This window comes from Chenopodium album, chromosome 8 (genome assembly GCF_948465745.1).
Source record: "Chenopodium album chromosome 8, dcCheAlbu1.1, whole genome shotgun sequence".
Classification (NCBI taxonomy): domain Eukaryota; kingdom Viridiplantae; phylum Streptophyta; class Magnoliopsida; order Caryophyllales; family Amaranthaceae; genus Chenopodium; species Chenopodium album.
Genome location: NC_137841.1, coordinates 61,780,125 through 61,804,626, shown reverse-complemented (window position 1 = coordinate 61,804,626; position 24,502 = coordinate 61,780,125). Strand labels below are relative to the sequence as shown.

The 24,502-nt window shown below is 37.4% G+C and overlaps 1 protein-coding gene across 1 annotated transcript; it reads left to right on the top strand.

The window, feature by feature from the left end:
• Nucleotides 1-11,296: 11,296 nt before the first annotated feature.
• On the top strand, nt 11,297-15,269 carry LOC145643129 (uncharacterized). Its single transcript, XM_081694290.1, has 9 exons — nt 11,297-11,452; nt 12,376-12,443; nt 13,304-13,348; nt 13,464-13,542; nt 13,632-13,672; nt 13,755-13,832; nt 14,490-14,619; nt 14,743-14,920; nt 15,044-15,269. Exons 1-9 carry the CDS (start codon nt 11,297-11,299, stop codon nt 15,166-15,168), a joined length of 900 nt encoding a protein of 299 aa, XP_081550416.1. The 3' UTR covers nt 15,169-15,269.
• The last annotated feature ends 9,233 nt before the right edge of the window (nt 15,270-24,502 follow it).

Here is a 24,502-nt window from a genome sequence, read left to right as displayed (position 1 = left end):
CGGCGTGGCGTCGTCCTTTACGGGCCCATGCTCCCGTCTAGTGTTTCGGGACCGTGAACCCGAGCCTCGCTGTCTAGTCATGCTACATTGTGCAGAATTATCATGAATTAAGGTTCTATAGTATCTAAGGTTCGCCTAGCCGCATGATACTATGTTCGCAAAAAACAGAGTACGTAGTACTAAAATAGAGCACAAATTCAAATTGAGCATGACAGCATTTTTTCAAGCAATCAAACAATTTCTTGCAATACTATAATGATTATTGTGTCAAATTGGACAAGAATTGCTAGCAAAAACATCAAGAACGAGTCACATTGTTCTTCGCGACCTTAAGAGGTCCAACAATGGCAAATTGCTCATTTCTTCACCAAATTGAGTCAAACAAGTCTCAAATTACTCCCAAGGCAATATACAAACATAATCAAGCAAATTCATGGCATAAAACTTGACAAACAAAGCAAATTGAGCATTATAAATTTCGAATTTTCATGAAATTCGTGAATAAACATGCCAAGAATTCATAAAAACTGATGTGAGTTTGAAGAAAACTTACATAGATCAGGAAAATAGATGAGAAGAGCTTTGATTTGCAACAAATTTGAGCGAATTCGGTTGAGAAACGAGCAAGCAATTAGCAATTGAAGCTTTCGGTTTCCTCGAGCAGTTTCGCGACGAACGGAGCAGCAAAATGAAGAGGAAAGGGGTATTTAAGGGAGATCTCGTGCTGGCGCCAGTCCCTATGCATTGGCGTCACAAATTAGGCTTGGCGCCTGGCGCCAACATCAGCGTCTGGCGCTAACACCAAATAGCTGGTGCTGATGGTTTTTCAGCGACGCCAAAGCATCCAGCCACCCGATGAGGTTGTGCTAGACTTCTGCAACATATTTTTGGGTTCCTTGGTACGCCAGTTAGCCCCTCTAAGAAATTTGACATGATTTAGTAATCGGCTTGATTACATAAAGTGATCGACCTGATAAGAGATCGTCTCACTTAGCTTAAAGCGCCTAAGCATTGGCTCATTAGCAAAAGGCACCGACATATAGGTTCAAAAGCAAAAGGGCACCGACATACAGGTTCAAAACAAAAGAGCGCCGACGTACAGGCATAGCGGAAGCAAAGTTCAGGCGAACTTTTAAAGATCGACAGGCGTGGATCTTCGGTAATTTCCTTTGGAAAATTATCGCATCAAATGAGGATGACTTCAAGAGAAGATATCTTCGACGAAGTTCCCTAGCTTGCGGAGAGTTGTCGCGAACAATTGGAGGTAATTTCGGGCGAAGTTATCATCGATAGTATTCCCTAGGATGTGGAATATTATCAATGCGGATGAGGATTATTTCAAGCGAAACAATCTTCGGTAGTATTCCCTAGGATGTGGAATATTATCAATGCGGATAGAGATTGTTTCAAGAGAAATAATCTTCGATGGTATTCCCTAGAATGTGGAATATTATCAATGCGGAGGAGGATCGTTTCAGGCGAAGCAATCTTCCAAATTTGGAAGCAGTTACAGGCGTAGCGGTTTTCAAGCGGGATGGCATTCTCTAGCTTGCAGGAGGTCATCAAAACAATCGGTTACTTTCAGAGACGTGTGCTCGACGGTGCAAGATACGCGTTTCTTAACTCTTTTATCTGTTTAACTAATGCTAGTTTTGCAGGTATCGGCGTTACAAGAGTGATTTAGGATTGCAGAACGTTCTGAATCATTCTCCGTCCCTATCGATACTTTGACTTTTGTTTTCGAAACTTGCGTTTCTCCAAACTCAGTCAAAGTGGGGGCTTCTGTAGACACCCATTTGTGTCTCCCCAAAACCAAACCTAGTGATGAGTACCTTTTACGTCGAATCATAATCGAATGAAACGAAAGTGTGGAAACTCTAGTGTTGCGGAAAGTTTTTATTTTTCCTTTCTCTTCTCTCTGTTTTTGAAAACTTTATTTTAAGAAAACAGCCAATCCAGTTTGGTTGGTCCATGATATGGGTCCAATAGTGGTGTAGTTGGATGGGGCTTGGCAAAGACCTTTCCAACGATATATTATAAGCCCAATTCCAATGAATATTGAGGAAGTTATGGCCAATTTACTAAACTGGGCCCGGTTTGAGCTTTATATACGGCCCAATGATCTAGGGGAGGGCCTAATATGATTTATCATTCCTAATGCAATTAGGAATGGTTTTAGTCTTCTAGAATCTTCTAGAAGGTTCTTTTCATTCCTAATTCAATTAGCATTGATAAGTTGACTTTGTTGACTTTTCAGAGTTTTAATCAAAATCAAATAGCATTTTCGAAGAAATTATATTATTTTATCCTCCAGTACGGTAAACTTATCGGATTTTCGAAAATGCGTTAAAATAAAGCTTGGCGTCCAACCCCAGGCCTGGCGCCTGGCGCTAACCATTGGCGTCTGGCGCTAGTGCTGGTGCCTGGCGCCAGCTCTGTTTCCTGAGCGTCAGACTCTTTTTTGTTAATTTATCTTTTTTGGCTGATTTTCTCTATAAATATCGTATTAAAAACTCCGTTTTCATTCACCAATTTTCATCAAGATTCATAAATTCTCACCATTCATCAACATTCATTAGCATTCTTTTAATTCTCTCATTCATCTCCTCCTAAACTTGGTTTTCTCATATAAAATTCCGCATTCGCAAGACTTAGATACACCTAGCCATATTCGAAGTTGCCTTCGCCCTAGACGTGAAAGGTTTTAATTTCTGAGGGTTTGGTCCCAAATCTCTCTTTCAATCATTTAATTTAATTGTTTGATTATTATTTTCCTTGAAGTTACTAACGCGTGTATTTTGTTATTAGAAAGAGGTACGAGGCATCAAAGTAAGTACTTTAATTGGTTTATTGATGTTATGATGTAGAAATCATGTTTACATTGTTCTTATGATATTCCTAGTATCATGTCTAGGGTAATTTTAATATTAAATATGATTGTTATGATGCTTCCTATGTTCTTCCTAATATTTATGATTGCTAGTATCATGTTAGGGTTAAAGATTTAATTTTTATTGCTTAGTGACATGCTAGGGTTTGTTATTAATCTTGTTAGTATCATGCCTAGGATCTTGCTATTTTTATTATGCTTTAATATTAACATGAACATGATTATGATTATAATTGTTATAATTTATGATGATTATGAATATTATTATTATTATTATTTTGATAATGATTATTTTATTTATATTTATTATTGTTATGATGATTATTTTATTTTGATGATGATTATTTTATTTTGATGATATAATTTATCATAATTATTATTCATGATTATTGATTATTATTATGTTGCTTGATATATTTATTTGTTATTGCTTGATCACACCTTTTATTGCATGTTAAAGGGAATTGGTACTTGCAATCACGCTTAATAAGATATTAATAATCTTGTTAGGTTTAATTTGATTATAATTCAAGTGAACGCCAATAATAGTTTGTTTGTGCATTAATATTCAACCAACATAGATTAAACAGGTTTAGGGTTAATCCTATTGATTGCATGTTAGTCAGAAAGCGCACATGAATACGATCTGAATAAAGTAGAGGCCTATTATTAGGGCAGGTTCAATCTCTTTTAGGTTGGATTTGTACCTTCATCCCCGAACCCTTATTTGGTTCATGACCTTATGGAGTTGACGATCTCTTGGATCGTTAAGGGGTGTAACCTTCACCTCGTGAACGGTTTACAAGTTCCTAAAAACTTGTTGGCGACTCTTTTGCTTTATCTTCTTCCCTTTTGGATGCCACCGTACTTTAGTGTATGATCACAGTGGGGTTCAAGCTAGTGGGATTTTAAAGGCTTGAAATTATTCCCTACAAGTACGTAGTACTAAAACAAAGCACAAATTCAAACCTAAGCATAATTAGCATTTTCAAGCAACCAAGCAATTTCTTGCAATACTATGGCAAATATTGTGACGAATTGTACAAGAAAAGCTAGCAAAAATGCAAAGAACGGGTCACATTGTTCTTCACGACCTCGAGAGGTCCAACAATGGTGAATCGTTCGTTTCTTCACCAAATTGAGTCAAACAAGTCTCAAAATACTCCCAAAGCAATATAAAAACATACTCAAGCAAATTCATGGCATGAAATTCAACAAACAAAGGAAATTAAGCAAAGTAAGTTTCGAATTTTTCGAAAATTCGTGAACAAGAACGCACAATTCATCAAAAACCGGAGTGAGTTTGCGCAAAACTTACATAGATCGGGAAAATAGATGTGATAAGCTTTGATTTGCAACAAGTTTGAGCGAATTCGGCTAATTAGAAATGAGCAAGAACAAGGAGATCGAAATTTTTGAGGAAATGCGAAAAAGCAGAGCAGCAGCGAAATGAAGAAGAAAGGGCGGACATTTAAAATACCCGACCCTGTCGCCAAACGACAGGTCTATCGCGCGGCGACAAGCCCTAAACGCGGCGACAGAGTACATGGCTCCATAACATGGTTATGTGGACTTCGTGCAGCAGTTTGGGTTCCTTGGTACGCCAGTTAGCCCCTCTAAGCAATTTGACATGATTTAGTAATCGGCTCGATTACGATTAAATCGAGTGATCGACCTGATGAAAGATCATCTCACTTCACTTAAAGCGCCTAAACATTGGCTCATTACAAAGGCACCGACATAATGGTTCATAAACAGCAAAAGCACCAACATAATGGTTCACAAGCAGCAAAAGCCCTGACGTACTGGCATAGCGGAAGCAAAGTTCAAGCGAACTTTAAAAGATCGACAAGCGTTGGTCTTCGATAATTTTCTTCGGAATATTATCACGACAACTGAAGGTGATTTCAAGCAGAGTTATCTTCGATTGTATTCCCTAAGATGTGGAAGATGGTCACAAAGCGGAAGAGGATCGTTTCAAGCGAAGCAATCTTCGATAGTGTTCCCTGGCTTGCGGAAGATTATCACAACAGAAATTGGAGGCAGTTACAAGCGTAGCAGTCTTCAGGCGGGATGGCATTCTCTAGCTTGTGGAAGGTCGTCAAAACAAAAATGCAGCAAAATTGGTTACTTCAGAGACGTGTGCTCGGCGGTGCAAGATACGCGTTTCTTAACTCTTTTATCTGTTTAACTAACGCTAGTTTACAGGTACCGGCGTTACAAGAATGATTTAGGATCGCCAAACGTTATGTGAAAATTTTTAGGTGCAGGCGGCTGTACCTTGCTTGGTACAGCCAAAAAATGCAAAAAGAACATGTAACTATTTTGTAAAGAGCATACAGTTATTTTGTAAAGAACATATAGTTGTTTTGTAACGAACATTCAATTTTATATATTTTTTTCATATCTAAAGAACATCTGCAATATTAATAAAGAACATGATAATATTATGTAATAAACTTTATCTATATATAACCACCCTAATTTGAAGACAAAATTTAATAAACATTTCACATTAAGCAATGATCTTTATGTTGCAAATAAAGTACATTATACTGACTGATCAATGAACATAAATATATGTTCTTTTTATGTATTTTTTTGGTGCAAATATGTTCTTTTCACTCTAGGTATATGTTCATTACATTTTAATAGTATGTTATTTTTACTTTAGGTATATGCTCATTACATTTTAATAGTATGTTCTTTTCACTATAACTATATGTTCATTACTTTTATATATCATGTTCTTTCCTACAAAACGATTGTACGTTGCACCGTACAGGCGCCTGTAGGAACCAGCTATTGAACGTTATGAATCATTCTCCGTCCCTATCGCTACTTTGAATTTTGTTTTTGAAACATGCGTTTCTCCAAACTCAGTCAAAGTGGGGGCTTCTGTAGACACCCATTTGTGTCTCCCCAAAAACAAACCCAGTGATGAATACCTTTCGCGTCGAATCATAATCGAATGAAGTGAAAGTGTGAAAGGTTAAGTGTTGCGGTTTAGTTTTATTAAAATTCTTTCTCTTTGTTTTTTAAAACAACTTTATTTTATAAAAATAGCCAATCCAGTTTAGTTTGGTCTGTCACAAGGGTCCAATAATAGTGTAGTTGGATAGGGCTTGCAAAGAGCTTTCCAACGATATATTATAAGCCCAATTCCGATGAATAATAATGAGGAAGTTATGGCCAAAATACTAAACTGGGCCCGGTTTACATGCGGCCCAATGATCTAGAGGAGGGCCCAATGTTAATTATTATTCCTAAAAGTACTAGGATTAATTATAGTCTTCTAGAATTCTCTAGAAGGTTCTTTTCAATCCCAATAGAGTTAGAATTAATAATTATATTATGATGAGTTTTATTTGGAATAAAATAATATTATTTTATTAAAATACGATTTTGGCTTCTGTACGGATTCCATAGATCAAATTTGGTTAAAGATTGGATTCCGCGTAGAAAGCGCGTGAAAACCAGGCTTTCGCCAAACGACAGGCCTGTCGCCACGCGACAGACTCTGTCGCCAAGCGATAGAGTGGTTTTGCGGCGAAATCTTGTAGTCTTATTCCTTATCAAATTAAATGCTTTTCCGGACTATTTTTATTATAAATAGGGTCCTGAACCTCTGTTTTTACTCATTCACAATCACCCAATTCTCTCTATTTCTCTCTCGAGCAATTCATGCTTTCTTTCTCTCTTTTTCTAAACTAGATTTTTACAAACACAATACCGCACTCACAAGACTTAGAAACACCTAGCCAAGTTCGAAGTTGCCTTCGCCCTAGACGTGAAAGGTTTATACTTTTCTGAGGGTTTGGTCCCAAATCCAGTCTAAACTTTATAACTCTTTCTTTCAATTAATTTAATTTAATTCTTTGATTTATTATTTTCATTGAAGTTTACTAACGCGTGTATTTTGTTATTAGAAAGAGGTACGAGGCTTCAAAATAAGTAATTAGCTTACTCCCTTTTAATTTCAATGTAGGATGTTTTTATTGCTTTCTAGAATCATGTTTAGGGTGCCTTTACTCTTTCCAATATCATGTTAGTACCATGTTAGGTTTAAAGCTTTGATCTTTAATGCTTAGTGACATGCTAGGATTTGTTATTAATCTTGTTAGTATCATGCCTAGGATCTTGCTATTATTATTAAGCTTTATTATTAATATTATCATGATTATTATTATTGTTATGATTATGATGGTTATTATTATTCTGTTGCTTGATATTTATTATTATTATTGCTTGATCACGCCTTTTATGCATGTTAAAGGGAATTTGTACTTGAAATCACGCTTAGTAAGATAATTAATAATTTTGTTTAGGCTAATATGATTTTAGTTCAAGTGATCGCCAATAATAGATTTATTTGTGCATTAATATTCAACCAACATAGATTAAACAGGTTTAGGATTAATCTAATGTTTGCATGTTAGTCAAAAAGCGCACATGAATACGATTAGAATAAAGTAGAGGCCTATTTTATAGAGCGAGTCCTCTCTTTTGTAGATTGGATTCGTACCCTCATCCCTGAACCCTATTTGGTTCAAGACCTTTTGGAGTTGACGATCTCATGGATCGTTAAGGGGTGTAACCTTCACCTTGTGAACGGTTTACAAGTTCCTAAAACTTGTTGGCGACACTTTTGCTATCTTTTCTTTCCCTTTGGACGTCACCATACTTAAGTGTATGATCACAGTGGGGTTCAAGATTGGGGTTATGATGCTTGAAATATTCCCTACAATACCCTGTGATCATTAGTACTGCACTCGATGACCCTCAAACTTCCCAACTTCTAGAGGTTCTTCGAACCCACAAAAGGGCAACAGGGTACAGTATTGATGATCTCAAGGGTATTAGCCCTGATTTTTGTATGCACAGGATACACCTAGGGAACAATTACAAGCCTTGTATTCAACCCCAGAGGAGGTTGAACCCTAACATGCAGGAAGTAGTTAAGAAAGAGGTTATGAAATTACTTGATGCAGGTATTATTTATCCTATTTCTGACTCTAAATGGGTAAGTCCTGTACAGGTGGTTCCTAAAGAGGGTGGGATGACTGTGATTAAAAATGATAAAAATGAATTGACTCCCACTAGAACTGTTACAGGGTGGCGTATATGCATTGATTATCGTAGATTAAATATCGCCACTAAAAAAGACCACTTCCCCCTTCCCTTTATTGATCAAATGCTTGAAAGGTTAGCTAATCATAAGTTCTTTTGTTATTTGGATGGTATTTGGGATTTTTCCAAATTCCAATTCACCCTGAAGATCAGGAAAAGACTACATTTACATGTCCTTATGGTACTTTTGCATATCGTAGAATGCCCTTTGGTTTATGTAATGCCCCCGCTACTTTTCAACGTTGCATGATGAGCATTTTTTCTGATTTCATAGAGTCTATTATGGAAGTCTTTATGGATGATTTTAGCGTGTATGGTTCTTCTTTTGATGCATGTCTAGTAAATCTTGCTAAAATTTTGAAACGATGTGAAGAATACAATTTGGTTCTAAATTGGGAGAAATGTCACTTTATGGTGACAGAGGGAGTAGTTCTGGGTCACATTGTATCTGATAAGGGTATACAAGTAGATAAGGCTAAGATTTATGTGATTGAGCAATTACCTCCCCCAGTTAATGTTAAGGGAGTTAGAAGTTTCTTAGGTCATGCGGGGTTTTATCGTCGCTTTATCAAAGATTTTTCAAAAATTGCTAAACCACTAACTCAGCTTTTACTCAAGGATGCCCCTTTTATTTTTACTGACGAGTGTCTTGAGGCTTTCAACAGGATAAAGCAGGCTTTAATATCGGCACCCATCATATGTGCACCCGATTAGAATCTTCCTTTCGAGATTATGTGTGATGCAAGTGACTTTGCACTAGGAGCCGTGCTCGGACAAAGAAAGAACAAAGTTTTTCATGCTATTTATTATGCAATTAAAACTTTGGATGAGGCCCAAGTCAATTAAGCCACCACGGAGAAGGAGTTTCTTGCTGTGATTTATGCTTTAGAAAAATTTAGATCATATCTTGTTAAAAACTAAAGTTATTGTTTTTACTGACCATGCAGCTCTGAAGTACTTGATAGCCAAGGCGGAATCAAATCCTAGGCTACTCCATTGGGTTCTTTTGCTCCAGGATTTCAATTTTGAGATAAAGGACAAAAAGGATGCAGAGAACGTGGTGGCAGACCACTTGTCGCAGATCAGGTATGATGAGGGTAAGGATTCTCTCCCTATTGATGATTCTGTCCCTGATGACAACCTGTATGCAGTTGTAGAGCAACACCCTTGGTATGCTGATTTTGCCAATTATTTAGTGGGTGGTACTCTACCTTCTAACTTGTCCTACCAACAGAAAAAGAAATTCCTTTTTGGTGTAAAACATTATTTTTGGGATGATCCTTTTTTGTTTAGTGAGTGTGCAAATGGATTATTTCGCAGGTGTGTTCCCGAATGGGAAGTTCATGGCATTTTTTCTTAGTTGTCACACTTCACCTTATGGAGGACATCATGGCTTCACCAAAACGGTGGCCAAGATTAATGAGTCGGGTTTTTATTGGCCCACAATGTTTAAGGACGCTAACACTTTTGTGCAGACTTGTGACTCTTGCCAGAGGACTGGCAACATCTCGCGGAGACATGAGATGCCCCAAACTGGGATTCTTGAAGTTGAAATATTTGATGTTTGGGGTATTGATTATATGGGTCCATTCCCATCTTCCAATGGGAATTGTTACATACTTGTAGCCGTCAATTATGTGTCCAAGTGGGTCGAGGCCATAGCTTAACCAACAAATGATGCCAAGGTAGTCATCAAGCTCTTCAAGAAGATCATATTTCCAAGGTTTGGTGTTCCACGTGCTATAATTAGTGATGGAGGTACTCACTTCCATGAAAGAAAATTGGACAACCTCCTAAATAAGTATGGAGTGTATCATAGAACCGAACTTAGTTACCACCCTCAAACTAGTGGTCAAGTTGAGGTCTTTAATAGGGAAATCAAGGCGATTCTAGAGAAGGTAGTGGCCAAGTCAAGGAAAGATTGGAGTATGAAGCTAGATGACACACTTTGGGCATGCCGAACCGCATTTAAGACACCAATTGGTACTTTGCCTTATAGACTAGTATATGGTAAGACATGTCATCTTCCCGTGGAATTGGAATACAAAGCTTTTTGGGCAATCAAGGAGCTTAACATGGATTCTAGGGTCGCGGGTAAGAAAAGACTTCTCCAACTCAATGAGTTAGATGAGTTTAGATTGTCGGCATATGATAGTGCACGAATCTACAAGGAAAAGACCAAGAAGTGGCACAACAAAAGGATCCTACCAAAAGAGTTTGCACCGGGGGACAAGGTTCTACTCTTTAACTCTAGATTAAAGATTTTTCCAGGAAAGTTAAAGTTTAGGTGGTCCGGTCCCTTCACTGTCACTAAGGTGAACAAGTTTGGTTTGGTGGAGCTGGTCAATGATAAAGGTGAAGAGTTCAAGGTAAATGGCCAACGATTGAAGGTGTATCATGAGGGCGCTACCGTTAGAGATGTAGAGGAAACCCTCCTAACTCCGCTTCCATCCTGAGCTACAAGGTAGTAAGAAGGTCGTGCGGGACCTAGATAAACCAGCGCTTTGCGGGAGGCAACCCGTATTTCTTGTTTTTTAGACTAGTTTTCCTTCTATTTTATTTTAATTTTTAAAGAGGCGAGGAGAGTGCAATTTTACCTTTTACAAGTGTTTTGTACAGGTATTGAATCAACAAGTATGGAGACTTAAAGAGAAAAAGTTAGAAAAAAAGAGAATGTTCCGAGCTGGGCACGGGCCCGATCGGGCGAGGTTCGCCCGATCGGGGGCGCAAGTAGAGCCTGAATAGGCCATATTTTCGCCTGATCGGGCGCGCAACTGAAGCTGGAAATCGAGGGAATTTCGCCCGATCGGGCGCATTTTTTGAGAAATCGAGTGAAGGAGAAAGAAAATTCTGGCGAAGCTCGCCCGATCGGGCGAGTAAAAGGGAGAAAATTTGCTTCGTATTCGTGCCCGGTCGGGCGGAGCTCGCCCGATCGAGCGCGCAACTTGAGTTCTGGATTTATGAAAATTCACTCGATCGGACGCGCCTATTACCAGTCGTCCCTTTAATTCTTTCTCCCCTTTTCTTTTCTCATTTTCTCCTTCCTTCATCTTCTGTATTCAAACTTTCTCTCTCTAAAACCTCCATTTTCACACCTTCAAACTCACTCTCTTTCCAAGATCTCCTCCAATTCTTCCATCCAAACTCAAATATTTTTACATATTCTTAATCTTCTCATCTTTCTCTACAATCTCCACTAAATTTCTACCACTTTCTCTTAAAATTTCTCAAAACCCTAAGAGAGAGAAAGCTTCAAATTCCTCCATTCTTAAAAAAATGGCACTCAAGAGATCTAAATCCATAAGGGGTGAAGGTTTGAGGCAACAACAACCACCAACGGTTGACCCGGAACTACAAATTCCGGGATGGAGCGAGGTGGTGGTCACCTCAAACGAACAAAGGCAACGGATGCTCAACCTCGTCTCGAGGCAGGTAATTCCTACCCGTTTTGTTCATGTGTAGGTACTTAGCTGGACAATAGGGTTTTCACGGATCTCGGATGCGAGTTGTCGGGTCGTCCCATCTGGAGCAATTATATTTAATTACTAGATAATTGCCCGAGCAAATGCTTGATTTAAATAATATGTATATATTACTCTTATACTCACAAAACAACTTTATTTTTAAAATCCAATTATTACTAATTAAGGTTATAAAAAATATTTTACAAATATTTATTAATTAAGCATGCATGCTATAAAAAAAATAAATAAAAATGAAGCTGTTTATTGTCTTTTTCACGTGGCTCAGTTTCACTCTATTCCATTGCCCTTTCCTTTGGCCTTCAATCTCCAAGGTAAGCTTTAACAATTTTGATTATTATTATATTCTACTCTTTTGTTAGTGAATAATAAAATAACAATTAAATTAAATTCTTGTTTTTATTTCCCCCCTGATTCATATGCTTTCCTTTAGATAATCCGTATCAAATGGCGAAGGTGTATGAATCTAAAAGGTAAATGTGATTAAACATCTATTAAACAAAACAACTTGATAAAACTGAATAAGAAATTATTTGAATTTTGAACAACCCGTTTGTGTTAGTTTTTGAAAAAAAAAAAAAAAAAAAAAGAGTCCTTTGAGCCAAGTTAGCCAACAGGACAACCCTGATCCAACCACGCCAATTTACGAGTTAAGTGGGTCCGGGTTAAAATGGGTTCAAGTTAAATTGTGTTGAAAACGAAAAAATGCAATAGGGCAAAAGAAAACCCTAGAAAAGCAATTTCCCCTAAACAACTATCGCTCTTTCCTATGGTAATTTTGATTCTTATATTAATTAATTAATAATTACTTATTTACTCTACTTGGATTAATTAATAATTAATTAGAGATTAATTTCTTGTTTTTTTCTTCAGATTTTCGATTCGAATGGCGGAGGTGCCTGTCTGCCTAAATCTGGTTCATCAGAAGGAGATCGTCAAAGGTAAACTATCAAAAAATAAATTTTATGTTTTCCCGAACTTTATTTATCTAATAAGGTGAAATCTTTAATTTTTTATTAGCCCTAAGATAAACGTGATCAAACATCAATTAAACAAAACAACTTTTTTTTTTTTAATGGATTAAACAAAACAACATGATAAAATTGAATAAGAAATTATTTGATTTTTTGAACAACCCATTTGTGTTAGTTTTTGAAAAAAAAGGAAAAAGATATATGCAACCCTAAGGGCTGCATATAAGAAGCTAAAAGTGGAAAGAATTGACAATAAATATACAATTATTATACCGATTTACTCGTGAATTATGTGAATTGTTGATAAATTCCCAATTTAATACTAATAAGGGAAAGATATTAAATGCTTATATGCAGCTCTAAGGGCTGCATATAGCATTACCCCAAAAAAAAATCCTTTAAATCAAGTCAGCCAATTTACGGGTTAAGTGGGTCTGGGTTAAAGTGTTTAAAAATTGTGTTGAAAACGAAAAAAATGGGTCGGGAGTCCAGTTTGATAGGTCGGTCTAACTACGTTTAATTGGGAATGAAAGAAGCATGAACAAGTACGGAGTGCTACCTGCTACGTATTCCACTACTCCTTTTGATTAATATGACGCGTGTAGGGTCGAGATGCAATAGGGAAAAAGAAAACCCTATAAAAGCAATTTCCCCTAAACCAACCCATTTTCCTCTCTATCTTATTTTCCATCTATCGCTCTAATTATTGATTGGTACACCCGGTCCAAAACGACAACCTTTATTATGTAAAATGCATAGCCCAATCAACAATATAGAAGGCGGAGAGAACATTATGTTAAGTAATAAAGAACATGTTGTTTAAAAAGTACATTATACACCCTGGTGTATTATGTAAATTTCACTTTCCTAAGGTAATTTTGATTCTTATATTAATTAAATTAATTACTTCTTTACTTTTTTCTTTTGTTAGTGGATTAAATAATAATTATTTAGAGTTTTTTTTCTGATTCATATGCTTTCCATCAGATATCCGATTCGAATGGCGGAGGCGATTGAATCTGGTTCATCAGAAGGAGATGGATCATCGTCCTATAAGCTTCAAAGGTAAACTGTCAAAAAAATACAAGTAATAATTTGTATGTTTTCCCGAACTTTATTTATCTAATAAGGTGAAATCTTTAATTTTGTATTGGGCCTGCTTCTCCTAAACATGCATCGTCGTTTAACCGTCTAAGGTAAATTTTTTCTTTGTATTATAAATTAATTAATTATTTTTATATATAATTTTGCTAACTTTTTTATTTTTAATATAAATAGATTTGGAGATAAAGTTTATCTTGAAGAAGAAACCGGCTTCAGCCCTTCAGAGGAGTGGTTTTTCAAGTGTGGTCCAAGGTAAATTCTTTGTTATAATATGTTTACCAAATCAAACCAAAATTAAACAATAATCTGTTTTTTTATTATAATAATTGATCTTCAACTGATATATGATTTTATATGGATTTGTTTTTTTAATTTATTTATTGATTTGTTAATATTATACAGTAGTAAACACTAAACAACAACGCTGCTGTTGTATTGTTTCCATACCATTGATTTAAATTGTCTTATTATTGACTTTTTTGTGTTCTGTACTTGAATAACTTTGATTAAATTTAATATTATGTTGTATGCTATGGTATTGCGTTGAATAGAGAGTTATGTTATTGAAAATAAAAACGAGAATAATAATAACTAAGTTGACTAAAACATTCTACTAACAATAAAATTAATGAAATTTGATAGTAGTAGATTCATGTATATTCATATATCGAATAACTATTCATGTGATGAAATGCAAACAAAAATTGTAGACAATCAATTAAGGCTTTTTGTTTCAAAAATAGCGTTTAGAGTGAACGACATGAATTTTTGCATTAAATTTGGTGTTGTGATTTTGCTTCACCTGTGTTTGTGTTTTGTTTAGGAGTTGAAATTTTGCTAAGTATTATTCATAACAATTATAGTCATAGTAATAGTAATAGTAATGTGAAATCTCCAATTGTGTATCAGTGATGACGATATTCCACCGGCTTGGTTTGAGCCGGATGCGATTAATGACAACAAAGTAGTTTTAGAGGTGACGGAGAACAATCATCGTTTCAGATGCCAAGACGTTTTGAATCATTACAGAGATACCAAGGTCTTTATTTTATATTTTTTGCAAACACAATTTTATTTGTCTTGAAATATGCATTCAATTTCACTGATGTGTATGTAATCTCTTTGTTTTGGTTTTTGTATTGTTGGTGTGGTTGATTTTAAGTTCCCCATTTCGCCCCGGAAACGCTTTCATTACAACTTTAAGGCTAAGAAAAGAGAGAGAGATGATGAAGATGATGGTTCACCAAAGTTATTCTATGCTGATGTAATTGAAGAAGACTATGGTACATACCGGCTTTTATCTGTGATTCAGTGCGATATTCTGGATCCTTCTGGCCCTGGTAAGGATTGGTTTGTGTTTTTACATTCAATCTTGAATCTTGATTGCTTGCAAACTAACTAGAAGTTGATATGTATATTTATATCTAGCATAAAACTGACAATTGGGTGCATTTCTGTCGCAGTGGGAAATTGTCGAGGTTGTACGAATGGTGTTCTTCACCCAACAGATTTGGTCAACTGTTATGAACCTTCTATTTGGATGCATGTCGGTCCATTACCATATTTCAATGGATGTTCCTTCTCTTAACCATGGTTGACGGTAACAACCATATGACGACACTTACCGGGACAGACTTGGAGAATGCACCTGGGGTTTAGTTTGCAAGGTTATTAATATATACATGATGAAACTGATAACAACATCACCATTGAACATTAAACCGCTAATACTTGTATGTTTTACTAGGATAAGAAAATTACGAAGCTAGCAAACAATTTTCAAGGAAAACGTTCCATATAATTGAAAATAATAAACCAATGCAAAGTAGGAATATATTTTTGTTTAAACAATTTTCAAGGAAAACGTTCCATATAATTGAAAATAATAAAATAAATAAAATAAACCTAAAATCTACAACAAAATAAATAAATATATAAATTAATTAAAACTTACGCTAAGATCTGTAGCGGTTTGATCAGGAATCGAAGTCGCAACATGCTTGTAGTGGAGGCCAGAAGCAACACTTTCATTTTGTGCTCGACGAAAGAACTCTTCTATATTACCCCAATTTTCGTCCAATAATTGGTCGGTAGCTATATCAACAGCAAATGCATTGTTGTGATAGAAGGAAAGAGCTTCATGATTAGGATTTTCAGCCACTGAAGTGGCTTCAAAAATCCGTCTTCTAGTGGTAAACGTATCCCTAAAGGCATATTGTCTACAATAGCCGTTAAAAGTAGTGTCGCCTTCTCGTGGCACGTGGGAATGGCTCACTGAACATAGTACGAGATACCTCTTGCTGGTCACTTTATGCTCTAATGCATATTGACCCCAATGAAACTCGTAAATGACTTCAAATTCTAATTCGAGTCATGTAGTTTCATGCCATTCGGCTGAAATACTTGCCAATGTTTCCATACCGAAAAAAAAAATTGGGGGTTGTTAAACGTCGCTCCCATTTTACAGGGTAACGCTCGCATTTTGACTTGAAGTTCCAATTTTACCCCTAACATTAAAATACGGTTTTTTTTCCACTTTTCCATTCATTTGGGTTTGTAGATCAATCCTAAGCTCCAACTCTCCAACTCATTCTTACCTCATTCACTATCTCTCTAACTCTCTAAAAAACTTGAAACCCTAAATCTAAAATTTTTTTGTTAATAAATAAAAAAAATAAAAATAAAAAACAATCATAAAAAAACACAAAAAAGGATGGGTGATGTTTAGGGTAATTTTACCCCGCCACGTGGTCCAATCAGCGGATGACACGTGTCAGCCTTAGGCTGGCCCAAAGTGGACCAATCCCTACTTGACACGTGTCACTCCAGAAAATAAGGGAAAAAGGCAGCCTTCAGGCCCAAATCCCGAGAAAGCTGCAAAACGGGGCAGCCCACTAATGATTAGGGTTCAGTGACCTAATCAAGGGCACAAATCCCAAAGACCCTATAAATAGGGAGATGTCCCTCATTTTGAGGGCACGTTTTACCATTTATTACACTTGCATTCTCTCACATCAGAGAAACACCTAAGCTTGGAATCCGAGCAGATTCCCACCTAAATTTCCGTCCCCTTTATTCCTTTTCAAGTTACTAACTTGACCGTCGGAGGCGGAGCTCCAACCACCCGGAGTCTCCGTTATTTTGCAGGTACAGCTCGGCCGGATCAGACTTCGTGTTGTAACTCTCCCGAAGGACAAAAACACCCAAAACAGGTGATTCGAGGCGAATAAGGCTTACATTCGGAGGGAGGAGTTTGGGCGGCGGTGGAGGTAGCGGCGGAGGCGGCGGCGGTGGCGGATTCGACGGCGAGCAGGTAAATTTTTTTAAAAAAAAAGCGGCGCCCAAAATTTCCGGAAGTTCCAAAGAGGTTCCGCCTGAAAAATCCAGAACCTCCTTGGAACTTCCGGAAATTCTGGGCGGATCTTACTTCCGCCTAAAATTCCCGGAAGTTCCTAGGAGGATCCGGAAATTCCAGGCGGATCCTCCTAGGTAGATCCGGAATTTTTGGGCGGAACTTCCGGTTTTTAATTTTTTTTTCCGTGAATAATATGCTTTTTTAATTTTTTTTAGTGTTAATTTAATTTTTTTTTTTTGGATTTTGTTATTTTGAAGTGTTATTTTTTTTTTTGAAGCATATTTTGTAGTGTTATTAATTTTTAAAATATGATTAGTATTATTATTATTATTGTTGATATTAGGGTTTTATTATTATTGTTATTATGGTTATTGTTGTTGTTAAATTTATTTTTTGTTGTTGTTGTTGTTATAATAATATTATTATTATTATTATTATTATTATTAGTAGTACTATTATTATTATTTTTAATTATGATTAGTATTATTGTTGTTGATATTAGTGTTATTATTATTGTTATTATGGTTATTGTTGTTGTTGTTAATTTTATTTGTTGTTGTTGTTATTATTGTTATTATGGTTATTGTTGTTGTTGTTAACTTTATTTTTTGTTGTTGTTATTATTATTGTTATTATGGTTATTGTTGTTGTTGTTGTTAATTTTAAATTTTTTTTTTGTTGTTATTATGATTATGATTGTTGGTGTTGTTGTTTTGATTATTGTTATTATTATATTATTATTATTATTATTACTATTACTAAAATCGGATTTTGTACTTATTTTATGTAGATCGAGGGTTCTGGTGCTCGACATGCAATATCACGACGTCTGAATGCGTTTGTTAGGAGACAGTCATCTCGTTCAGCACCGCTTCAGCCCGAGCAGCAATACGGGTCTACTAGTGGTTGGTCGGGAGACCCACAGTCTGGTAGTAGTCGGCCCTTGTACTCTGCAAGTGGAGCACCCATATCTGACGAGGAAGACGAATGCTCGGCTAGTCATGCTGATGGTCGTGATGAAGAACCGGACCCTCGGGATTACCATACGGTATATAGGGGTCAGTTTGGGAGATTTGTTGGTAGTGGATCGAGTCAGCCTACTACCAGCTCTGTAGAGGCATGGTTAGTGCAGGAACCGATGTCGGGTGGTCCTGAGGATGGGACTGTTATCCCTAATTTTGGTGGTCACATGGCACGATATATCTGGATCGAGCAGGAGCGTAGTGTTTTGCGCTGTTTGAGTAGGACAAAGTTATGTTCTGACTTGTTTACTTGGCGAGGTCGTCAATCTGTGGAGGACCTCGGGGCGATTGATGCTACTTGGTTGTCTTACTTGCCCGGCCTGATGTTTAAAAGACTTGATTGGCCACTGATTTCTGCTTTTGTTGAGAGATGGTAGCCAGATACGAACACCTTTCATATGCCATTTGGGGAGATTACGATCTTTTTGTACGACGTGTACAACATACTTGGGTTACGTGTCGAAGGCAATATGGTCACCACTACTCTTAGCACGGACGTGTTACGGGACGCGTGCTCGATCACCATGGATATGACTCCAGATGATTTGTCTGAGATTTGTGGCACAAAGACAATTTGGCAGGGTAGTGGGGTGTTGACTGATAAGATTTTTGAGTCGACATTGGCGGTTGACCGGGAGTTTAGTGATCAGCTTAATGGATACTTGTGGTTAGTGCTTGGAGGTACACTGTTTGTAGACAAGAGTGGTAACCGTACGCATCCTTCCTTCCTCCACGAGCTATGTTATATGGATGTCCCTATTAACGAGTATGCTTGGGGAACAGCTGCACTGGCTTACTTGTATCGACAACTGGGCACGGCATCACGGAAAGGTGCTGATTCGATTGCTGGTTGTCTCACACTTCTGCAAGCGTGGATTTACGAGTACTTTCCGTGCTTTCGGCCACAGCAGGGTACCTTGACCCGGGACCTTCAAATGCCTCGTGCGTCTGCTTGGGATGTTGGAGCGGGATGTCCTAGCAAGAACCTGGAGCGCCTGTTATCTTTTCGTACTAGAATTGATGCGCTTACTGACCGTGAGGTGAACTGGCTACCGTACGGAGCTGATCCTGCATTACGAGTGCCCCCCACTTTATTCATTGGCTGCATCCAATACTGTAACATCATTGAGCCGTACATGCTCGATAGAGTGGTGCGACAGCTTGGTTTCGTGCAAGGCATTCCCCACAAGATCATCAGGCCAGAGAAGGCTAAGAGGCCGACTAACTTGAAGATGTATCGGGTAGACTTCCCGACCGAGATGACAGATGTGATGTGGAAGAGGTTTGTCCCTGGGGTATCTCAGAGTGTAGTTTTATGTGCCCTCACCAGGCTTAGTGCTACAGCTCCTTCGGTTGCGCCTGGTTACATGCAGTGGCTATACAGGTTTTATCACCCGCGAGTATATCCAGGTGCAGGAGTTACAAGCAACCTACCTGAGCGGACTAACACTGATTATGTAAGTATTTATGCTTATTATAATATTAACAATGACTTCTATAAACTGGACACTTATTTATTTTTATATTTTATGTTTTGTTGCATATCATGTTAGATTAAAAGCAAGTACATTTAAAATTAATTTCATAATTCTAATTTTCTTACAAATGTTCAAAGTTAGTTAATGTACATTACAAACTACCTAACTAATGCATCCCACATGTCCCTTTTAAATTCATATTGTTGATCCCATCCATTAACACTATCCTCGTGGTGTTCAGTCCACCAACCGGCGATCGGCGGGAGAGGTGAATCAGGTACAAGGTCAAGACGGATGAAATGTGATCCACCAACTGTAGCAATCACAAACTCTCGACTCGGTGTCCGAACCCCATTGCGTGCCCTCAGCGGTAAGACTGTGATGCATGGGTAGTAGCAAGTTGGTACAGGCCTACCCCGAGACAAATCACCTTTGCGTTGAACCACGTAGCAATAGGAAATAAATCTTGAATTGTAACCATCCAATGCCGCTCCCCGACAGCCCCACCATCCCATCGAATACGCTCTACATTCATCCAAAGTCGTCCAAGCCCGTAAATCCGTTCGTACAAATCAGGATGACCGGCAATCTCGTTCGCTATTGTTTCCCGAGGGTCAAACCACAACGCCTGATCGCCAAAGAATTAGTCGGCGACACAACGAAAGCCACAGTTCCCATCACCAATGACATCCTTCCAAGACGAAATGTACGACAACATTGGGCCTGAACACAAGTTCAAATACCTGCATTGACTAATGTCACTCGGATCTACAACACAAAATTAAAAGATAAATTATTAGTAAAGCTACAAGTATTAAGTTTACATATATTAATATTACATATATTATTCAAAATCAATAGAATTTTAATATTACCTGGTTCTGGGTCACCACCACGTTGAGTGTGTTGACGGTTCACATGCTCGAAATAACTTCGATCACGCCTGGTGTCATTGTTCCTCAGTCGACCACGAGTGTTGAGGTTGACATGTGGTTCTTCAAGGTGTGTATGATCCGGATGTAGCTCCTCTTCAATGATTCGCGTTACATTTCGACGTACGGCCGGGTCACTTTCCATGACTTCATCAATTAGGGATCGAAAATGTGCAGCCTCCTCGGTCGAATCATTAACCACTTCAGGAATGTTAACACCATCACCAATAACCAGTGTCTTCCAGAAAGAATGAATTTGGCTGCTATACAATCATGTCTGTGCAACTATCGAATCATGTATCTGGCAAGCACATGGAAGACCATGGATCACACGCATAGCACATCCACAACGTTCATAGACCTGGTAACTCAAATCCCGCTTCCTTTTCGTCTCGTTATGCAGTTCTTTCAAGCAATGTTGAGACAGTTTGCCATTTATAAGTGATAGTGGCAACTGTCTGTACATCTCACCAATTTTAGACCTTGATGCCTCCAACTCATTACGAATTTGTATGATTCGATTACCGATATGACAATGGACTCGGGCTCATACGGTATCCAAAGAACCTGCCAATGATTCAAATTAGTAAATGCATTTTAATTTTTTTATTACAATTACAATTACGTAACAACGAGAACAACTAATATAATAAAACAACTAACCTGTGGATGATTCAAACCAAGTTTTCACTGCTGAATGTTGGCTCTCAACTCTACAGTTGGTGGTGCTACCAAAGTTAAGAACCTGGTTCGTCCAATATTTCACAAATTTCTCCTTATGACAAAGACATGTTCTCTGAACATACTGAATCACTGTCGGATATTTTCCCCACCTCACTTGCATGGTAGCTAGAGCATGATCATACTCCGCATGTGTTGTTGCATTCACGATTTTGAACCATTTGCCATTTCTAAAACTGACACCAACCTTCTTGTTTCTGAACATCTTCGTCACCTTAGCCTCCACATCTCTGTTGATGTGCCATATACAGAGTAAATGTGACGTCCCTGGAAAGACTTCTCTCAAAGCACATAGCCCAAGATCACGGTCTGAAATAAATACAGATGGCTATTTATCAAACCCAATCAACTCCCTTAATCTCTGCAACACCCACCGATAGCTAGCCGTGCACTCGTCGCGCATGAAAACATATCCAACTAGAAAATTCTGGTTTGTCGGTGTCACACCTACTACCTCAAAGAAAGGCATGTTATATCGATTGGTCTTATAAGTAGAATCCATACCTATGACTTGTGGGTATGTGCGGAGTATGTTGACCATGATCGGGTACACCATAAATGCATGTTGCAAAACGTTGTGATCATCATTCGTGACCCAGTAAATGTATTTACTCTCTCTCGCCAGATGAAGAAATTGTTGAACAACTCCTCTTCCTTCGGACATCTCCATCCTGAAGTCATTCCGGCAATTGTAAATGTGTCGAATGTTTGGATGATCATCAGGAAATTGCTCGACAATAGTGGACATGATGTTACGGGGCGCAACCTTGGACTTTGTCATGTCCCGCACAACCTGTTTTGCACCCGGACTCAATCCGCTCACTTTACGGTGACCCTCTTGGTACACAATCATTGGGTGGTTATGTGTCCCGGTGTGATCATTTTTCGCAATGATCTTCCAACTGTCGGTGCTGACTTCATAATATATCTTGATGTAGAATGGACAACCATTAGCTTTGGTTTTGGTGTCCTTCCGTATCGCGTTCTCCAAATCTCTCGGCTTGCTCCTTCATGGCCGATCACATCGCAAATACCGATACGGTCGACCATCTCTGGTTTTGTTATAAGACGATTTCACCAAAATAAATCCCAATTTTATGGAAACACCATCAGCCCATGTAACTACATCGTCAAATGTTGGAAAAAACGTATCCGTGACAAAATTCCCACTATAATTCACACCATCACCGCCTTCCTCAGATTCCATATCCTACACAGATTAAACAAAACATGGTTTATGTCATAATAATAATAATAATAATAATAATAATAATAATAATAATAATAATAATAATAATAATAATAATAATAATAATAATAATAATAATAATAATAATAATAATAATAATTAACATTCAAAAAATAAAATAACGTAATTAACATTTTTTAATAATAATAATAATAAGGGACATCTGCCTAAAATATCCGGATGTCCTAGGAAGATCCGCCTAAAATTTTCGAATCTACCATGGAACATCCGAATTTTTCAGGCGGATCCCTACTTCCGCTTGAAATTTCCGGATGTTCCATTGTACATCCGGAAATTTTAGGCGGATGTCCTATTTCCAGGAAAAAAAAAAAAAAAAAAAAAAAAAAAACAGAAAACTTACAGAATGTTCCGATGCATTCTCCGGCGTACGAATGTTCCACTTGCCGTCCATGACCCAAGACCCGTCGGAAAATTTTATGATTAATTTTTTTTAAATAAAAGAAATTAAGGTGGTCGTGGGGACCGATTTGGTTTTAAGGTCGTGGGGACCGATTTAGTGGACTTGGGATAGCAAGGTCGTAATGTGAAGGGACCGTTTCATGTAATGTGTCCAAATGGGGAACAAAGTCCTTTTTATAACACAAATTGCATAAAAGGCATATTTGTCCATTCAAGTCAAAATGGGAGCATTACCCTGTAAAATGGGAGCGACGAATAGCAGTTCAGTATAAATGCCACCAGATTAACAAAAATTCGTTTATCAAATAAACTTGTATTTGCCCGTAAAATTGGTGGAAGCTTCATTAATTTTTTATTTTTTTTTATATTTATTTAGCAAAAAACCGGTAACGGTGATAGTAGTTTTATACATTATTATATGTGAGCTTGAATGTATTTGAAATTATTAAAAATATGCAAAAAAAATAAAATAAAATAAAATAAAAAAATAAGGAAATTTTGTCAGATAACACCTTTTAAGTGTGATTTGTTGTGAGAAAACACCTTATAATTTTTTTTTTTGTGAAAACACACCTAATACCAGAAATTATTTGTAAAATAACATCTAAGGGTGGTTTTAGGCATGTTGACTTGGTTTCACGGCGTTGACCACCACGTGTGAGTCACGTGCGCCGATTTACCCCCCTCCCTTTCTAATTTTTTACCCTTTCTTTCCCTCCAACTCTATTTTCTCTCTCCTCTTAATTTCTTTCTCTCTCCTCTCAATTGCTTCTCTCTGTGTTGCTACTCACATCACCATTAAAAGCTTCTGGAAGTTGCTCGGCCATGGTAGTGCCGAATTGAATGCTTCAATTCGTGGTTTAAATTCGGCCAAGGAATTGGGTAAGTGTAAAAATTTATCTCTCCTCTCATTTGTTACTCAATTTCTGTTTGAGAATTTGCCTAAATTCTTCTGTTCTTTTTTTTGTGTCTGCCATGGGTAAAAAAGGGAAGCCTCGACATTACTACTACCTCCATCCTATAGAATATTGCTAAGATTAATTGACCCCCAAATAAAAAACCCTAATTCCAATTTAAAACCCTAACTTACAATGATTCGCAAAATCAACAAAATTAATGGAATAAGTCTTTAATTAATGCTACTTACCTAGCTGTCTCGTGATTATGCCATTTAAGTATATTTGCAGAAATTGGAGCTCAAATTTGGAGTTCACCTTCTTCAAAGGGGGACAATGGAGTTTGGATGGATGGAAGAGGAGGGGGGTTAATTGGGGAAGAAATTGGGAGGAGAGAGAAAATAAAGTTAGAGGGAAAGAAAGGGTAAAAAATTAGAAGGGAGGGGGGTAAGTCGGTGCACGTGACTCCCACGTGGTAGTCAACACCGTAAAACCAAGTCAACATGTCGGAAACCGCCATAAGGTGTTATTTCACAAATAATTTCTGGTATTAGGTGTGTTTTCACAAAAAATATTTTATAAGGTGTTTTCTCACAACAAAACACACTTAAAAGGTGTTATCTGACAAAATTTCCAAAAAATAATAAATGCCTCAAAGGAGCACTAGCTTCATTTATCACTTGTAAATCAGAAGACAAAGCATAAGGTATAACAACAGAAAAGTTATTATACCAAAACTTCCTACCCAATTCACTTAATTACCTATGTGCTAAAACTAACCCCAAGAAATACTAGAAAAATTATATTATCTTCTATAACATTTTGCTTG

Bases quoted from the DNA above. Each gene is read 5' to 3' on its own strand.
- LOC145643129 (XM_081694290.1), top strand. From the start codon at position 11,297: ATGGCACTCAAGAGATCTAAATCCATAAGGGGTGAAGGTTTGAGGCAA. The intron at 12,444-13,303 runs GTAAACTATCAA...TTGTTTAAAAAG, and splicing joins TCAGAAGGAGATCGTCAAAG to TACATTATACACCCTGGTGT. The intron at 13,833-14,489 runs GTAAATTCTTTG...ATTGTGTATCAG, and splicing joins TTTTTCAAGTGTGGTCCAAG to TGATGACGATATTCCACCGG.